General features: G+C 53.5%; 2 protein-coding genes across 2 annotated transcripts; both read right to left on the reverse strand.

Moving 5' to 3' along the window:
• Window positions 1-1,464: 1,464 nt before the first annotated feature.
• BZA05DRAFT_341887 (ketopantoate reductase PanE/ApbA C terminal-domain-containing protein) lies at window positions 1,465-4,169 on the reverse strand (the record flags this gene model as incomplete). Its single annotated transcript, XM_051481014.1, has 5 exons — window positions 1,465-3,238; window positions 3,293-3,722; window positions 3,784-3,824; window positions 3,914-4,034; window positions 4,133-4,169. The coding sequence occupies 5 exons, from the start codon at window positions 4,167-4,169 to the stop codon at window positions 1,465-1,467; spliced, it is 2,403 nt and encodes an 800-aa protein (XP_051336796.1).
• Window positions 4,170-13,375: 9,206 nt separating this feature from the next.
• BZA05DRAFT_407112 (uncharacterized protein) lies at window positions 13,376-14,122 on the reverse strand. The gene is made up of 3 exons (XM_051484597.1): window positions 13,889-14,122; window positions 13,713-13,818; window positions 13,376-13,597 (listed from the first exon to the last, which is right to left on the reverse strand). Exons 1-3 carry the CDS (start codon window positions 13,999-14,001, stop codon window positions 13,499-13,501), a joined length of 318 nt encoding a protein of 105 aa, XP_051336797.1. The 5' UTR covers window positions 14,002-14,122; the 3' UTR covers window positions 13,376-13,498.
• Window positions 14,123-14,133: the final 11 nt, after the last annotated feature.

Here is a 14,133-nt window from a genome sequence, read left to right on the forward strand (position 1 = left end):
TTGATCTAGTTGCCGATTGCTGCGAAGAGATAGAGAGATACACTTCTTTTCGAGCTCGTAACTGTAGACTGTAGAGTACTGGGTGATATCAACGCTGTCCATCTATTCTCGCCGCAGCGACCTGTGTATAAGACCACATTCACTTCCCCTTCCATCGATATTCACATCCCCACCCACTTCACCGGTAACCAGTTGATTCCAGCCGATTAGCTCACATGTTTCTATGTAGTAACCGGCCACATCCCCCCCAACTCGGCAGAAAAGCGAGTGATCACCAACCGCAGCAACCAGTCTACCTCTGCCCACCGCCGGCAGAAGTCTACAAAATCGCCGGGTGCATTCCTACCATATCTCTGCCGCACAGAATAGCTCTATGGCTTCATGGGCGTCCGTCGGTCTCGACGGGCCTCCACTAGTTGTGTGCCAATATGCAGCTGCTCCGGCCAGAACGACTCCATCACAGTACATCACCCACTCTTGTCTTCTCCCCTATCAAAAACCAAAAAAAAAACCAAAATAAGAGTAATATTTCTCCCATCTCGTGATCCCATCTCATTGCTCCTATCTCGTTCGTGAGCCCAGTGCCCACCTCGCGCCTACTCCAGCCACCCTATGCCCACTCTGTGCCCACCGCACAAATACACGCCACAATCCACAATCCACAACCTCTCTCTCATCATCATCGCGATCAGAAATGTTTGTAAACTGATGATGATGATGTATGTAAGTAATGTAATGTATGTGTATGAAACCCTTGATCTGTCTTTTATACCCCCGTTGCCTTCCCTCCTCTTCCCCGGTCCATAACCGCAAAAATATAAAAACCCCCCACCCCCCCGACTCCCAACCGATCGACCGACCGCCTTGTTTACGGGAATGATAAAAAAAACAATAAAAAAAAGACGTGTAAGGGAATAGAGGTAGTATAAAAGAATACAAAGGAAATAGATGGAGAAAAGGAAAAGAAAAAAAGAAAAAAAAAAGAAAAAAACAACGTGTGTGCGTAGTGTGGTGATTACGACCATAGGTAGGGAGCCCAAACCAATCTTGAATGAGAGTAGAGAAGAAGAAGCAGAGTCAATCGGAATCAGAAATAAAGGCGAGAGAGAGAGAATGAGAATGAGACACAGAAGATCCAAAGAACACACACAAAAAAAAACACCTATAATGACAAAAACCCGAATGCCATTGCAATCCCACCGTATCAGAAGAACAAGTAGAAATACACAAGGTGGTATCTCAAACTCCCTGCTGAGAAGGACAAACAAGACAACTTTTCCCAACAGAAAGAAACAAAACGTAATTACCGGCTTGACTGGCAAGAGAAACCGAAATTCAAAAGAGAACGGAAAAAACTGCAACAGCCAAGTAGCTCTCTCTCTCTCTATCTCCATCGACTCATTACCCCAAAACAACCATATCAATCAACCGCAACCGTATCCACACACACACACACGTTCGCCCTTATGCAACAGCCACCCCGTTGGGTATCCGTTTCTCTAAGCTGCTCGAGCTGCTATACGCCGATGTCTCTCCGCCGGTGGACGCGCTTCCGCTATCTAGGCTCGCACTAGCGCTACCCGTAGTACTTCGAACCGTGTTACTCGGTGGGCCTTTCATGATTGGAGGTTGTCTTACCCCATCAGAGACGTGCTGCTCAACCTGATGCGGATATCCGTTTTGACCGGGGTTCTTGGGAGGCGGACGGTTGTTGGGGCCATCAGGACGGTATCCTCCCTGAGGGTGGCCATTGCGCGGGCCGTATCCGTTGGTATGGGTTACGGCCGGGGATGAGCTCATTCGACGGGCATTCGGCATCGGAGGGTATGCGCCATTACCGTTGGCGTTCGGCATAGGAGGGTATGCACCGCCGCCGCCACCGTTCGGCATAGGAGGGTATGCACCGCCACCACCGTTACCGTTAGGCATCGGGGGATACGCGCCGCCACCGAACGCATGGCTGTCCCGGATGTCGCTCATGTCTACTCGTTGCGAAGACATCGAGTTTGCCCGAGATGTGCTCGTCATGGCCGCTCGGTCAACGTTTCCGTATCTGTTCGAGGAATATCCCAGCAACGCGGTGTCTGTAAGGGGGTCGTGTAGTCCCGGCACGTCACTCATCAACCTCGCACTAGCAGCGCTAGCACGGTTGCGGTTATTGCGAGACATGAGAGAGAGACGGCCCCGGGACGGCGCCATGGGTACCTCCGGAATGTTTCGCTGACTCGCACTAGCCACCCGTCGGGTTCTTCGGGAAGTGACGCTCATCATATCGAAGTTATCGACGTCAACCGGCGGCATCGGTGGTGGGTTGACATCGACATCGAAATCGTCATCCTCCTCATCATCTCCATACATACTCCTGCTCTTGCTGACAGGCATCTTCCTCCGCCCCCCTCCTCCTCCATGCTGACGAGCCGCCGCCGCTCTCTCTTGTTCCCTCAGCATCTGCTCGCGTTCGCGTAACGCCATCTCGCGTTCCCTAAGGGCAAGCTCGGCTGCGTTCGGGTGCGGTGGCGGTCCTCTCCTCTGGAAATCATCTTGAGGCGGCGGCGGTGCTTCGATGCCGTCGACCATGTCATCGTAAAGTGCAATGTGGCCAAATTCCTCCTCCAGATCATCGTCAAAAGAATTCCGACGGGAAAGTTCCGGACGCGCAAAATCTCCATTGGCCCCTGGAGGAGGACGGTGCCCGTTCGGTGGCATACCACGCTGCGATGGGGGTCCACGTCTAGCCATCGAGGGATCCAGCCCTCCGCGACTGCCAGGAGGGGGTCCTCTCGGCGGTGGTCCTCGTCCTTGTCCATGTGGCCCCGGGGGAAGTCTCTGTGATGGTGGTACAGGTCTCGAATTCTGCCCTGGCGAAGACAGTGGTTGTTGTTTCAGTTGATTCTGCTGGTTTATATGGCTAAGAATTGGGTATAGGGTATTGAGGTGCGGAGTCGGAACATTCAAAGCTCTGGCAGCCTTTATCGGTGAGCCCAGGAAGGTCTCGATCTCCAAAGGTCGACGGGCTGCAAAATCCTGGTACATGATATTGGTAGCCGAAGCTGCGCTCAGCTGTTGTTCGATCGACTTCTGTTTGAAGTCGGCGGGGAAGGTGCATTTCTGAGCCGTTGCAACCCTGAGGAGTTCATCGATTAAGTCATTAATTAGTTGCTTGCAGCCGGGCCTCTCCATGAGTGCCGTGGTGTTGGGACAATCCATCAAGACACTGAGAGGGTGGAAAGCGATGGGCCTGTACAGACATTAGAAAACCAATCAACAAACAGGGTCCAGAGGGATGACATACCCAAGTACCCGCTCCCATTGCTGTTGACGGATATTAAGAGACACATGGCAATCGACACTGCCAGATGCTAACGTTAAAGCAAGTGCTTCGGCCATATCGTACTGGATGCTCTGGGGGACGTTCGCATTTTCTATAGCTGAGCCCACCCAGATATCCGACCCACCGGTGTGCTCAAACTCGCTGCTGCCGAGCTGACTCAACGCTATACCGGAGACCAGGGACAACACCACATTCGTTGGGAACCGCGTCTCAAGATAGGCCTCAGTTCCGAGAGCGGTCGTAGTGTTGACTAGGATACAGGTATGTTGCGGAGTGACGACAGATTCGATAATCGAGGCAAGATCGTAGACATCGGGCAGAGCCTTGACCGAAAGGAGCACGTAGTCAAACCCACCGGCCATAGTGCTGGCCTCCTCGGGTGTTCGGACCACTGTTCAATCAAAAAATTATTAGCCACAGACACGGGAGAGAGATAAGGAACGCCGGCGTACCTGCATGTGGCTTGAACCTCTCATTTCCGTACTTGCTCGATCTAGCACCGAAAAATTAGACACTTGTTGCCGGGTGAGACATCGCAGCCGGGGGGAGGGAGGGGGCATGGGAGGGGGACGGGCAGCATACTTGAAAGACACGCCGTATTGGGACACGGTCTCGTAGGTAGTTTTCCACACAAGCGTCACGTCGCAGGAATGTGTTGCTTGTAGCCGCCATGAGAGAAATGCTGAGAGCGGATTCCCACCAACTGTCCGAGCACCACAGAGATTAGCAAAATTCTCACGCACTCACGCTGTTGCCCAAGGTGTCGCGCGCAAAGTTGTGGGAGCCGTTTTGGGGACTCACCTGAGAGTACTCGCAGCCGTGGTGTCGACGGTGCCATTATGTAACTAAGTGCGAGCGCGGGATTAGACGACGGCGAAGGGCCGTGCCGGAAGGAAATGTTCGTCTGGGTCGCTAAAATGAATGTCCGTGCGGGTTCACCAGGTTTTCAAGTCTATATCGAATGAACAAAACGCCGTCCGTAAATGCAGCAAAACAGAAACGTTCGAAAGAGCGTGTAGCGAGCGGTAAGGCGAGGTAAGGGCCCGAGGAGGGGGTGGTCGTGAGTTCGCAGGGTGAAGTGGAAACGAAGCGAAGTAACGAGCCGGTTTCGAAGGCGGAAGTGTCGAGCGTGTCCGTTCCGTTGAGACCGGGTGTCCTGGGAGGGGATGCGGGAAGGTGGATACACCAGAGGATGTGTTGTATTACGGTCCGGTTTGACACAGAGCGCGGAACAATTGGCTTCCGCAGCTGAACAGGTAGCCGGTGAGCGGGCAGGGGGGTGTGGTGCGCCGCGATTAACTCTGGGTACGTTTTGGTATTGTTATGGGCCCCGAAGCTTGGTGGGGGGTAGGTGGATGGTTGATAGTGGTGGTGGTGGTGGTGGTGGTGGAGGAGGGAGAGGAGGAGGGAGAGGAGAGAGAGGAGAGAGAGGAGGAGGAGGAAGGTGGGCGGAGGTGGGCGGACAAGAGATGGGTCGAGGAGGATCAAGCGGCCAAGGAGGGGGAGGTAGAGGTAGAAAGAAAAAGCGAAGGTGGTGAATGGAAGAGGAAGGGAAGTAAGCAGCAGCAGCAGCAGCAACGAAGCAAGCAAGCAGGCAGCGGGCTGGGCGCGCGGCAGAGAATTGAGAGAAAGAAGGGAAGATGGAGCGACCAAGCTGGATTTGGATCTCTGCTCAGCAGGGAATAGACTGGAGATATAGTAGATAGGCCGTCTGTCTGTCCGTCGGGATGTGCTGAGTCGCCGGGTTTGAGAGAGTTCAGCAAAGGAGCAAAAGCGGGTTTCGAAAGGAAAGGGCGGGCGCGGGCGGTCGACGACGCAGATCAGTTTCCGCTCAATTAAGGCACGCACTTTGCATGGGGGGGAAGATGGTGGTGGTGATGATGCGAACGCGCTTGAAGAATAGTTGCTCACTAATGCCGATGGAGCGTAGGAGCATGAATACGTGCGTCGGTGTCGTCGTCTTTTTTTTGGTCGTTCCGTGTGGGTTCATCGGCAGCTACGGTTGGAAGACGGACAGCTAAAGAACTATCTACGGCTTCACATATGTGAGTACTCTTCTATCTCGACGACAGAGAGGAGAGAGGGCTTAGAAGGGCGGTTCGTTCAATGAGGCAGGCGGGACTATCCGGAATCCTTCCGGAGACGGCCAGTCGTTGATGTCAACAACACTCTCCTTTCTACAGCCAGTCGCGCGCGTCATCACCACCACAACCACAACCACAACCACAACCACAACCATCATGCCATCGACAAATTATACCATCGACATCACCTTGAAAGAACCATGAATCACCATCCGCTGCGATATAGACAATCGCAGTCGGGCGGTCGGGCAGACGGACACCTATCAAACCAGGTAAGTGTCAACCACCTTCTTCAAACCTCATTTTATCCATATCTAAGCACCATAGATCTACATTCAACCCGGCCTCCGACGTTTCCACCCCTCTTCTTAACATTGAAATTATGACCTCTATTCCTCCTTCTTCTTCTTCTCCTTCTTGTTCTTCTTCCTATCCCCGTCTTCTCATACCTATATCCTCTTCTTCCTCCCCCTCGATGCCATCTTCCGTTTCTATGGGACATGCCCGGATCCTATGTACTCCATAGGTACCTTTCGACTCGCTCTCGTGCCTGTGACCACCGACGCAATATTCAATTGCTGCGCATGCGTATCAGGATCCCGAAACAAAGCCACTGCGCCTCCTCCCCTCTCGTTTGTTTTTTGCCTCGTTCTTCTCACTCAACTCCACAGTCTCAGCACCCTATCTTGGGATGCACACCGGGAACGGTGTGCATCTACATACTAGCATAGTAGGTAGTGGGTACATAGTACATACAGAGGTGGGTATTCGTGTCAGTCACAGTTGCACCAGGCGGCGAACACGGAACGGCAAACCCACTCGGAACGAGCCAGCCAGCCAGCCAGCAACGAGTGCTTGGTTGCGTGGAGATAGCATAAGACTCCGAGCTAACAGCGGCCGGCCTACCTGCCTGCGAGAAAGAGCTAAGGTGGAGAGATACCGATCATTACGAAGCCATGTGCCTGGGGGTATTTTGGGAGGCAGTATGCAGATAGTGGTACTCTAGTGCAACATGCCGAGCGTGGTCCACTTCGTTAGCCCACACGCGGCCGGTACTTGCCTCTAAAGTTAGGGCTGGGTAGAATAGATACCGTAGTATGCTTAGCTCATACCTATAGCAGAGCAGGTATGCCGATGCACACCTCTTTTTTTTCTCCGTTGGATCAAGTTCGTCAGGGAAAGCGAGACCTTCTTGCTCTTCTTGCTGTTGCTTTTTTTTCTTTCTCTTTTCGATGCGGAATTCTATGTAGATATCACTGGATCCGCTTGCAATTGCGAATTTGCGCGGGCTCATCATGTAAGTAATCAGACCACCCCCCCGGCCGAGAAATAGCATACGGCAGAGTACACAACAGCCTTCTCGCCATACGCGTCCATCATACTTCTGTTGTTCTGTTGTTCTACTGATAAAGTTCTCTTCTCCTTTCTCTCGCCACTCCCCCCCCCCCCCCCCCCACCCGCCGAATCCCTCAAAACGATCGACATTAGCCAAGAAGCTTCTGTGCTTCTGTGATTTCTTGCCTCAATCGTCCTTTCATCTACTGGACCGTGTATGTAGTTACATACGGCGTGCTAAATTCTAGGCCACCGGCGCGACGGCGCCCCGGCCACAGCCCATCCCATCCGGGCTGGGACGGTGGGACCGACTCGTCGCGACTGCTCTACTCTAGCGTGGTTTACATAGCGGGATGGAGGGATGGATGGAGGGAGGGAGTTCGAACTTCGGGACGACGGGGGACGGGGGGGGCGGGGCGGGATGGGGCTCGGAGAGAAGAAGTCTTCGATCTGATCTGATGGCGAGGATCAGATATCCGGATAGATAGTTATGTGGCTAGGAGGTATGCATACATAGCAGCAGCATAGGTAGCAGCATAGGTAGCGAACAGAACACAGCCCATCTGGGATTCTGGGTGGTTACCTGTCTATTTGCGTACGGGTGTATGCGATGGGCTAGCTGAAGAGTGCGAAGCTGCGTGAAGCTGTGTGACACTGCGTGAAGGTGCTTCGATCCTCCCTCTGCGGCCTGCACCTGTGGCCCATCTGCCGTGCTTCAACGGCTGGTGGATTACATAGCTGCGAGTGGTATGCATTTACTTGCTGTTATGTACCGCTGGGGAACTCATTCGATCTATGCATGAGATGGTCATAGGCATAGTAGGCAAGCGAGACTCTACATATGGAGAGTCTAAGGACGGACGGCATCGCATCGAATCGATATCTATTATCTTCAAGAAGCGCCTGAACTCGAAAACCGGTGCTACGCGTGGAATAGGTAACATACTTATACAAAGTATACATATCAACCCGACCCGGAGTGCAGCACTCTATGATAGTAGGATATAAAATCTCCTTATGAAGTTCGCATTGGAATATGGGAGGCGAAAGTACATACCGGTAACTATCCCCACACATCATCTTCCCATATGCATATCTTCTTACTTGTACATAGAGTATAGTACTCTACTTGCCCATCACAGAGCTCAGCCCAGCCCGCCAATCGCAGAGGCCCACTGCCAGGCTCCAGCCTCCGGAAGCGGCTCATCTGTGTTGTGTACAAAACTCGACGAGTGTTGGATTTACTCTAGACTCCAGAGCCCAGAGTAGAGAAGGAGGCAAAGTGCAGATCTAACCAGAGTAGAGTAGACGATAACTATATATCACCACCTACTCTGGACTCTAGACGACTCTAGAGAACGCCACCTACGCACAATGCTAGCTACATATATCGGCATTGTCCTCTTCGGCCGGGAGCTGGCTGGCTGGCTGGGTGGTTTGGCGAGGTGGAGGCCTTCCCGATTCCCCCCGGGATTGGATTGCGGTGGAGACATCATAAGAAACATGGCGAACCACTCTTGCTCCCCCTCCTCCTCCTCCATCACTGCTGTGGGGAGGGGGGGGGGACAAATTGAGAAATCTCCACATCTTTGCTTGCTGCAAGGCGATCATGATGGACTCGGCTATGTACTAACGAAAAAGGGAAGTGCAAAAGGGGCTGCTCGGGAATCTCGTTTAGAGAATATTGTTCTCTGGAAGGCGGGCCCCCTCCCATCGCCGCCGCCGCTCAAGCCCTTGAGTGAATTGAGTACTTTGGTCATAGTAGACCGGTATGTACTAATCGTTAGAGTGTGTAGTGCACTGCTCTTATCATCGACAGCCCGAGGGATGCGCATTGCGAACCACGGCCAGCCATCCAATCGAAGCCGGATGTGACGGGCCAGTTGGCTGGTGGTGCATCTCTGAAATACCTCTAGCTTCGTGGAGCAGTTAGGTACATACAACTTGTCTGAGATACCGGTACATGTGTATGTACCTGCAACCAAGTCCAGTCGACCGGTTTTCCCGTGCCAGCAATCACGATCACCGCCAGCTGAAGAGCTCGAAAGGAATCGCGGAAGAATCGGCGGAGCTTCATGGAGTTGGTATGTACAGGTCTCAGGTGTATGCCGTGCTCTGTTGGCATGAGTGATGATCCACAGGCCCTTGCTGGATGGGTACATACAGTCTGAGTTGGACGTATATCTACATCTTACCTCATGTACATACCCACTTGTTCCTAGGGTCCCACCAATCACGTAAAGCTCACATGTATCGTACCCACTGGCCTCTCGTGTGGCATACTGGAACTCCACTCACCGCCCCTTCCCTCCCCGCACGTTTGCCGCGGGCGCATAAAGCGTCTATTCCGTCACAAGCTGGATAAGGTCGCAGCTCACGGTTCTATGGGCATGGGCTTGGCGATTGACGTATCCCCCGTGCTTGGTTGGTTGGAGCTCAAGACCGCTCGGATTTCTGGTCTTCTTCTTCTTCTTCTTCTTATTCTATGTCGTCGTCATCTGCCTCCGCTTTTGCACCTCTTCCCCTCTTCCCCTCTTCCCCTCTTCCCCTCTTCCCCTCTTCCCCTCTTCCCTCCTCTTCCCTCCTCCAGCCCTACCTACTACTCCAATATCATCGTTTGGACTGTCTCGGAGAATTCAACCGTATGGATTTGCTCAGCTCTCCCCATTCACATCCAACCGGTGGATAGTGATATACCTCCAGGCCGTCGACCCAGCTCCACCCACGATACCTATCCTCTCTGGCCATGACGAAGCCCCTCCTTCCCAGCACTCGATTACATGGCCATCACTTCATCAAGCCTCTCTAATTCGTCTATGTAGCAGTAAGAGACCTTTCCTCTCCCTCCAGCCGGCCAGCCATCATTAATGCCGTATACAGACATCCCACCCGACGACCGCAGTATATCAACACTGCAGCCCTCGAATCTCGGAAAGTCCAAAGTTGAAACGATATCCACATCTTCACCGAGTTGAACACTACAGATTCCCCAAAAACCGAAATCATCACTGCGTTCCTTTCATTTACGTTTGACATCGGAAAACTGACCGAATTTCGTATCGATCCCTACCCGCACATACCACCACCGGCACATAGGCACATACATAGGCGCATGTACATCGTGCAGGGACGGGTACGGGAACGGATGCATCGGGTGAGATTTGAATTTTTTTTCCTTTCTTTCCTCTCGAATCCGGGCTAGTTGGCACTGGGCAGAGAGAGATACATATCCCGGACCTCGTCTGCGCCCCTTCTTTCCGGGATTATCTAGAGGGACGTCGACATGGCAGAATTGGAATCGAATGTTCCACTCGGTGAGCGAGGATCGATCGGGATCTCCGGCTTTAGGTCGCCACCCATACATGCTATGCTGGCTGGCTGGCCCCAGGGACGTGGCGGGATGTTGCTTTGGGGTCTTGGATACGGACGAACTGGAGTGGATTATGGAGTGGACGAATTGTTATGTACTGCTGACGACGACGACGACGAGTTTGCTGTGGCAGAGCAACGGCCCCTTCGCTCCTTCCTTCGCTGCTAACTACCGGTTGCGATTGGGATTGTCGCAGACCGGAGATCATCCGCTCTCGCTCCGGCCTCTCATTAATCAATCAAAGCCCACCGTCCCGACTCCCGAGTCCTTCTCCCATCACTTCACTTCACTTCACCGGCCGAAGTCCTCTCCCGTGCCATATATCCGCGCGTGTGGCACTGTAGCCCTCCTCGCCCGCTGCCCACCCCCAGTACCACAATCTTCCAATCAACGTTCCAATCAATCCCATCTACCGCTCCCTTTCCTGTCCTACATCTGCGTCATAGGTACCTTGGCCCATCGCGCGGGCGCGGCGGACTAACCCCGTACCAGTGTACCACAGTACCACTAGGTAGATACACTAGGTAACCAGCACTAAATTTAGGGACGGAGCATACGTTTTCCGCGCGATGGTCTGGTACATAGGTCCATACACAACTACCATACACACCATAGATGCACACCATACAAAGTAGTTGCTGATCCTTCATCGCGCCGCGCTGCGCTGGCTGCGCTGTCATTTCGGATGTTGCTTCCATTCCCTACCGTACCAATCGTCCGCCCTTCCATCCTAACTATCCTATATGGAAAATGCAGCTCCCAATTTCGTTAAGAAGGAAGGAAGGAAAAATCCTCCCCCCCTCCCGCGCCGCGGGAAGGGAAGGGAAAGGCGAGATACGTAGAGTAGATAGGTGGGAACTTGGGAAGTAACCATCCCTAAAAAACCACACACGAGGGAAGCCACTCCACTCTATCTAGATTCTACCTGGATACATTGTATTTGGACAGGGGAATCAGGGGTATGACGCATGCCAAACTTTTCGTGTCACTACAGAGGTACTACTCTGGTAGGTGCTCTGCCACCACTCCCAGCGGACATAACGGACGGCCTGGAAATAGGCGTGGGCAATGGGCATCACTCAAGAGTCGTGGCGGTGCCTCCCAACTACCCCTATGTAATTGACTTGGTCTTTTCGCCACATTCTATTTCCCGCGTCGCCGGACGTGGGTGTAGAGTACTCTATGTATCACATATATCTACCGTACAATATCCAGATACACAGGTAGACGACGTGGGGAGAACGCGACGGCCATTGGATATACGCGGAAATTTAACGGCCATGGATGGGTTGCTAGGTAGAGTAGAGTACCCAGGTGGGTGTTGTGTTACATACATACACTCTAGCGTAGGGAGTGACGGCGGGATTCCGACGAGCCGGAGCCGGCGCTGGAGGGGACATGGGGGGTCGGGGGTGATCGGTCGGTGGGACACTGGGTGGGACATTGGGTATCACTCGACTGGAAGGGCGAAGCGAGGAATTGATAGCTGTGAAAAATGGGGGGGGGATGATTGTGCACAAACGTAGAATACCAACATATGGCCGCTGGCGGGAACACCTCTCAAGAGCCAAGAATTGCACGAGATGGAAGACGTCGACGGAGCAGGCTGTGGGCTATCTTGTGGATCCAGGAGAAGGAATGGGGGAAGGAATGGAAGGTATGGAAGGTATGGAATCTGGATGGATGGATGGATGGACAAATGCGGATATCCGAGCCGTGCACGGAGGGGAAAGGAAAAGTGCAGACAGACAAGCCATCGGATCGGATCTCCCCAAGCCCCAGGGAGAGGGACGGACGCCGAAAGGAAGGGTTCCGCTGGAGAGCGGGGAGCAGAAGGAATACAATTTACATAGGAGCGGAAGCCTAGGGGAGGATGAAGCTTTTCGCTTCCCATCTCGCTTCGGTTTGTTTACTCGTAGTGTGTATGCTTCCTCTCTGGCAGGGGGGAACGGTGGAGGTGCTTCGACGAGCCGTTGCGGAGGAGATACATCGGATCAGGATGTTATCGGCTGCCCCGAACACCAAAAGTGCTGAAACGGAAGACGTGGGGGCGCGTCAAATCACTCATTATCACAATCCACGGGTTGGCTTTGGCTACGGCTACGGCTGGGAAAGAAAACCAGCGTTGACCGTCGGCTCGCCGAGCGGCTTCGGCCTGCAACAAAGCTCTTGCGACTCGTGGGTGATTGTGGGAATCTTGAGCTTTTATCGCGCCTCGTGATCTCATTACCGGAATACCAAAAGCTCTCGTGAATGCCCATTCACCCACTATGATATCCCATTCACCAACGATGCTCTACCGTAGTTAGCAGCCGCCCCGAGCTCGTAGTTACTTCGGTACCCTACCACGAATCTGCGCCCCGTGCCGGTGTAATCCAGCCATCCCGGTAGGCCATAGCCGTCTGCCGGCGCCCTCCCTCAAGGAGGACATGTTTACGGAGCACACCACCGAAGTGAACTAATCGATGCGGACTCGAGGACCATCTTTTGGTCCAGCTCATGGGGGGAAACAGGGTCCGGAGTGTAAATTATCTACCTATCTAGGTAGGTGGTGTCGTGTACCTGCGTGATATTCCATGACTGTGGGCCTGTGGCTACGCCGTCAACGATGGGTTCAACCTCCGGTCCATATGTGCGCTGTGGAAGCGCAGCAAAGAAGACAAAGACGGGCAGCGGTACGAGATAATGCTGGTGCATCCTGGGAATCTGAGAGGGTGGTGGCGAGGTTGACGTTGACTATTACACCTGGTATGTAGAACGGACTTCCGGTTTCGAAAGACCCCACGGACATGGGCTGGGGTTTGGATTATTCGGAGTACGGATTCGGATGCACGGTTGGGACCATGTGTTGTGATTGACGCTGTGCCGGTGAAGACCCGATTAAGGCTATTGTCTTCACATCTATGTTTCTTACATCGTTGGCGACTTGAGGGGGAGCGGTCCGGCGTGCGGGCTCGGGGTGCTCTAGGCAAACATATGGCCGCCCAAGATCACGAGAAATGATCCCTTAGGTCTTACCAGAGCTTGTACGGGTTGCGTCTGCTGATAACTATCACCGATTGAGTGATTAGATGTTTACGGGCCCAAAATAGACATGCCATGATCGCCACCGACGAGACGAAGACTAAGAAATCTCCCATTTCAACATCCATCACACACAGGCAGCCGTAGCTGTCCCATCCTCATCCTCATCCTCGTCCCGAGTACATATTATACATCCTCTCATCCCCCCGCCCCCCGCCCACAAAAAAAACCCCTCCCCCCGTACACATCCTACAACCGAGAAGCTCTCTCATTCCTCATCTCATAGTCTTATTTGATCGATTCAACCTCTCCCCTCCCCTTCCCCCCATTTCCTCTATAAGATATAGCCGCAGCCTATTTCCTGCCCTTCTTTTCCTTCGCGGCGTTATCGGCAACCACCTCCTCCAGGGCCCTAAGATGCAGCTCCATGCGTCCGATCGAGGATCTCAGCGCCTGTGATCATCGCGTCAGCGTGCCGCTTCCCGATTGCAACTCTATCCCCCACCCGAAACACAGAGAGAGAGAGAGAGAGAGAGAGAGAGAGAGAGAGAGAGAGAGAGAGACTCACATCGATATCCTCCGTCAACAGATCGTTCGCCAGTTTGTACTCCTCGTAGACATAGAAGTAGCTTCCCACGCCGGCGACGGTGGAGCCAAGAAGGAACCCAAAGATCCTATTCTTCGCTTAGCCTTTCTCTGCAAGGAGCCTCTTCGGGGAGGGGGGAGGGGGGAGGGAGAACATACCCGCCGCGGAATGCGCCCACCGGCCGTTTGGCGGGAGCGACGGGGATGGCGGCGTTCTTGAGCGTGGGGCTGGTGGAGAAGGCCCGGCGGGCGGCGAAGCGGAGGGGGAGCATGGCTATGTATTCGTGGGCGGTAGTGGGAGGTCGTAGGTGGTAGTGGTGGTGGTGGTGGTGGCGGTGGTGGTGGGGTTGCGGCTTGGTGGGGTGAAGTGACGACGATGCGGTTGGTTGGGTTGCGAATTATCG

The sequence above is a fragment of the Tricharina praecox genome, assembly GCF_024521635.1.
Source record: "Tricharina praecox strain CBS 144465 chromosome Unknown BZA05scaffold_24, whole genome shotgun sequence".
NCBI lineage: Eukaryota > Fungi > Ascomycota > Pezizomycetes > Pezizales > Pyronemataceae > Tricharina > Tricharina praecox.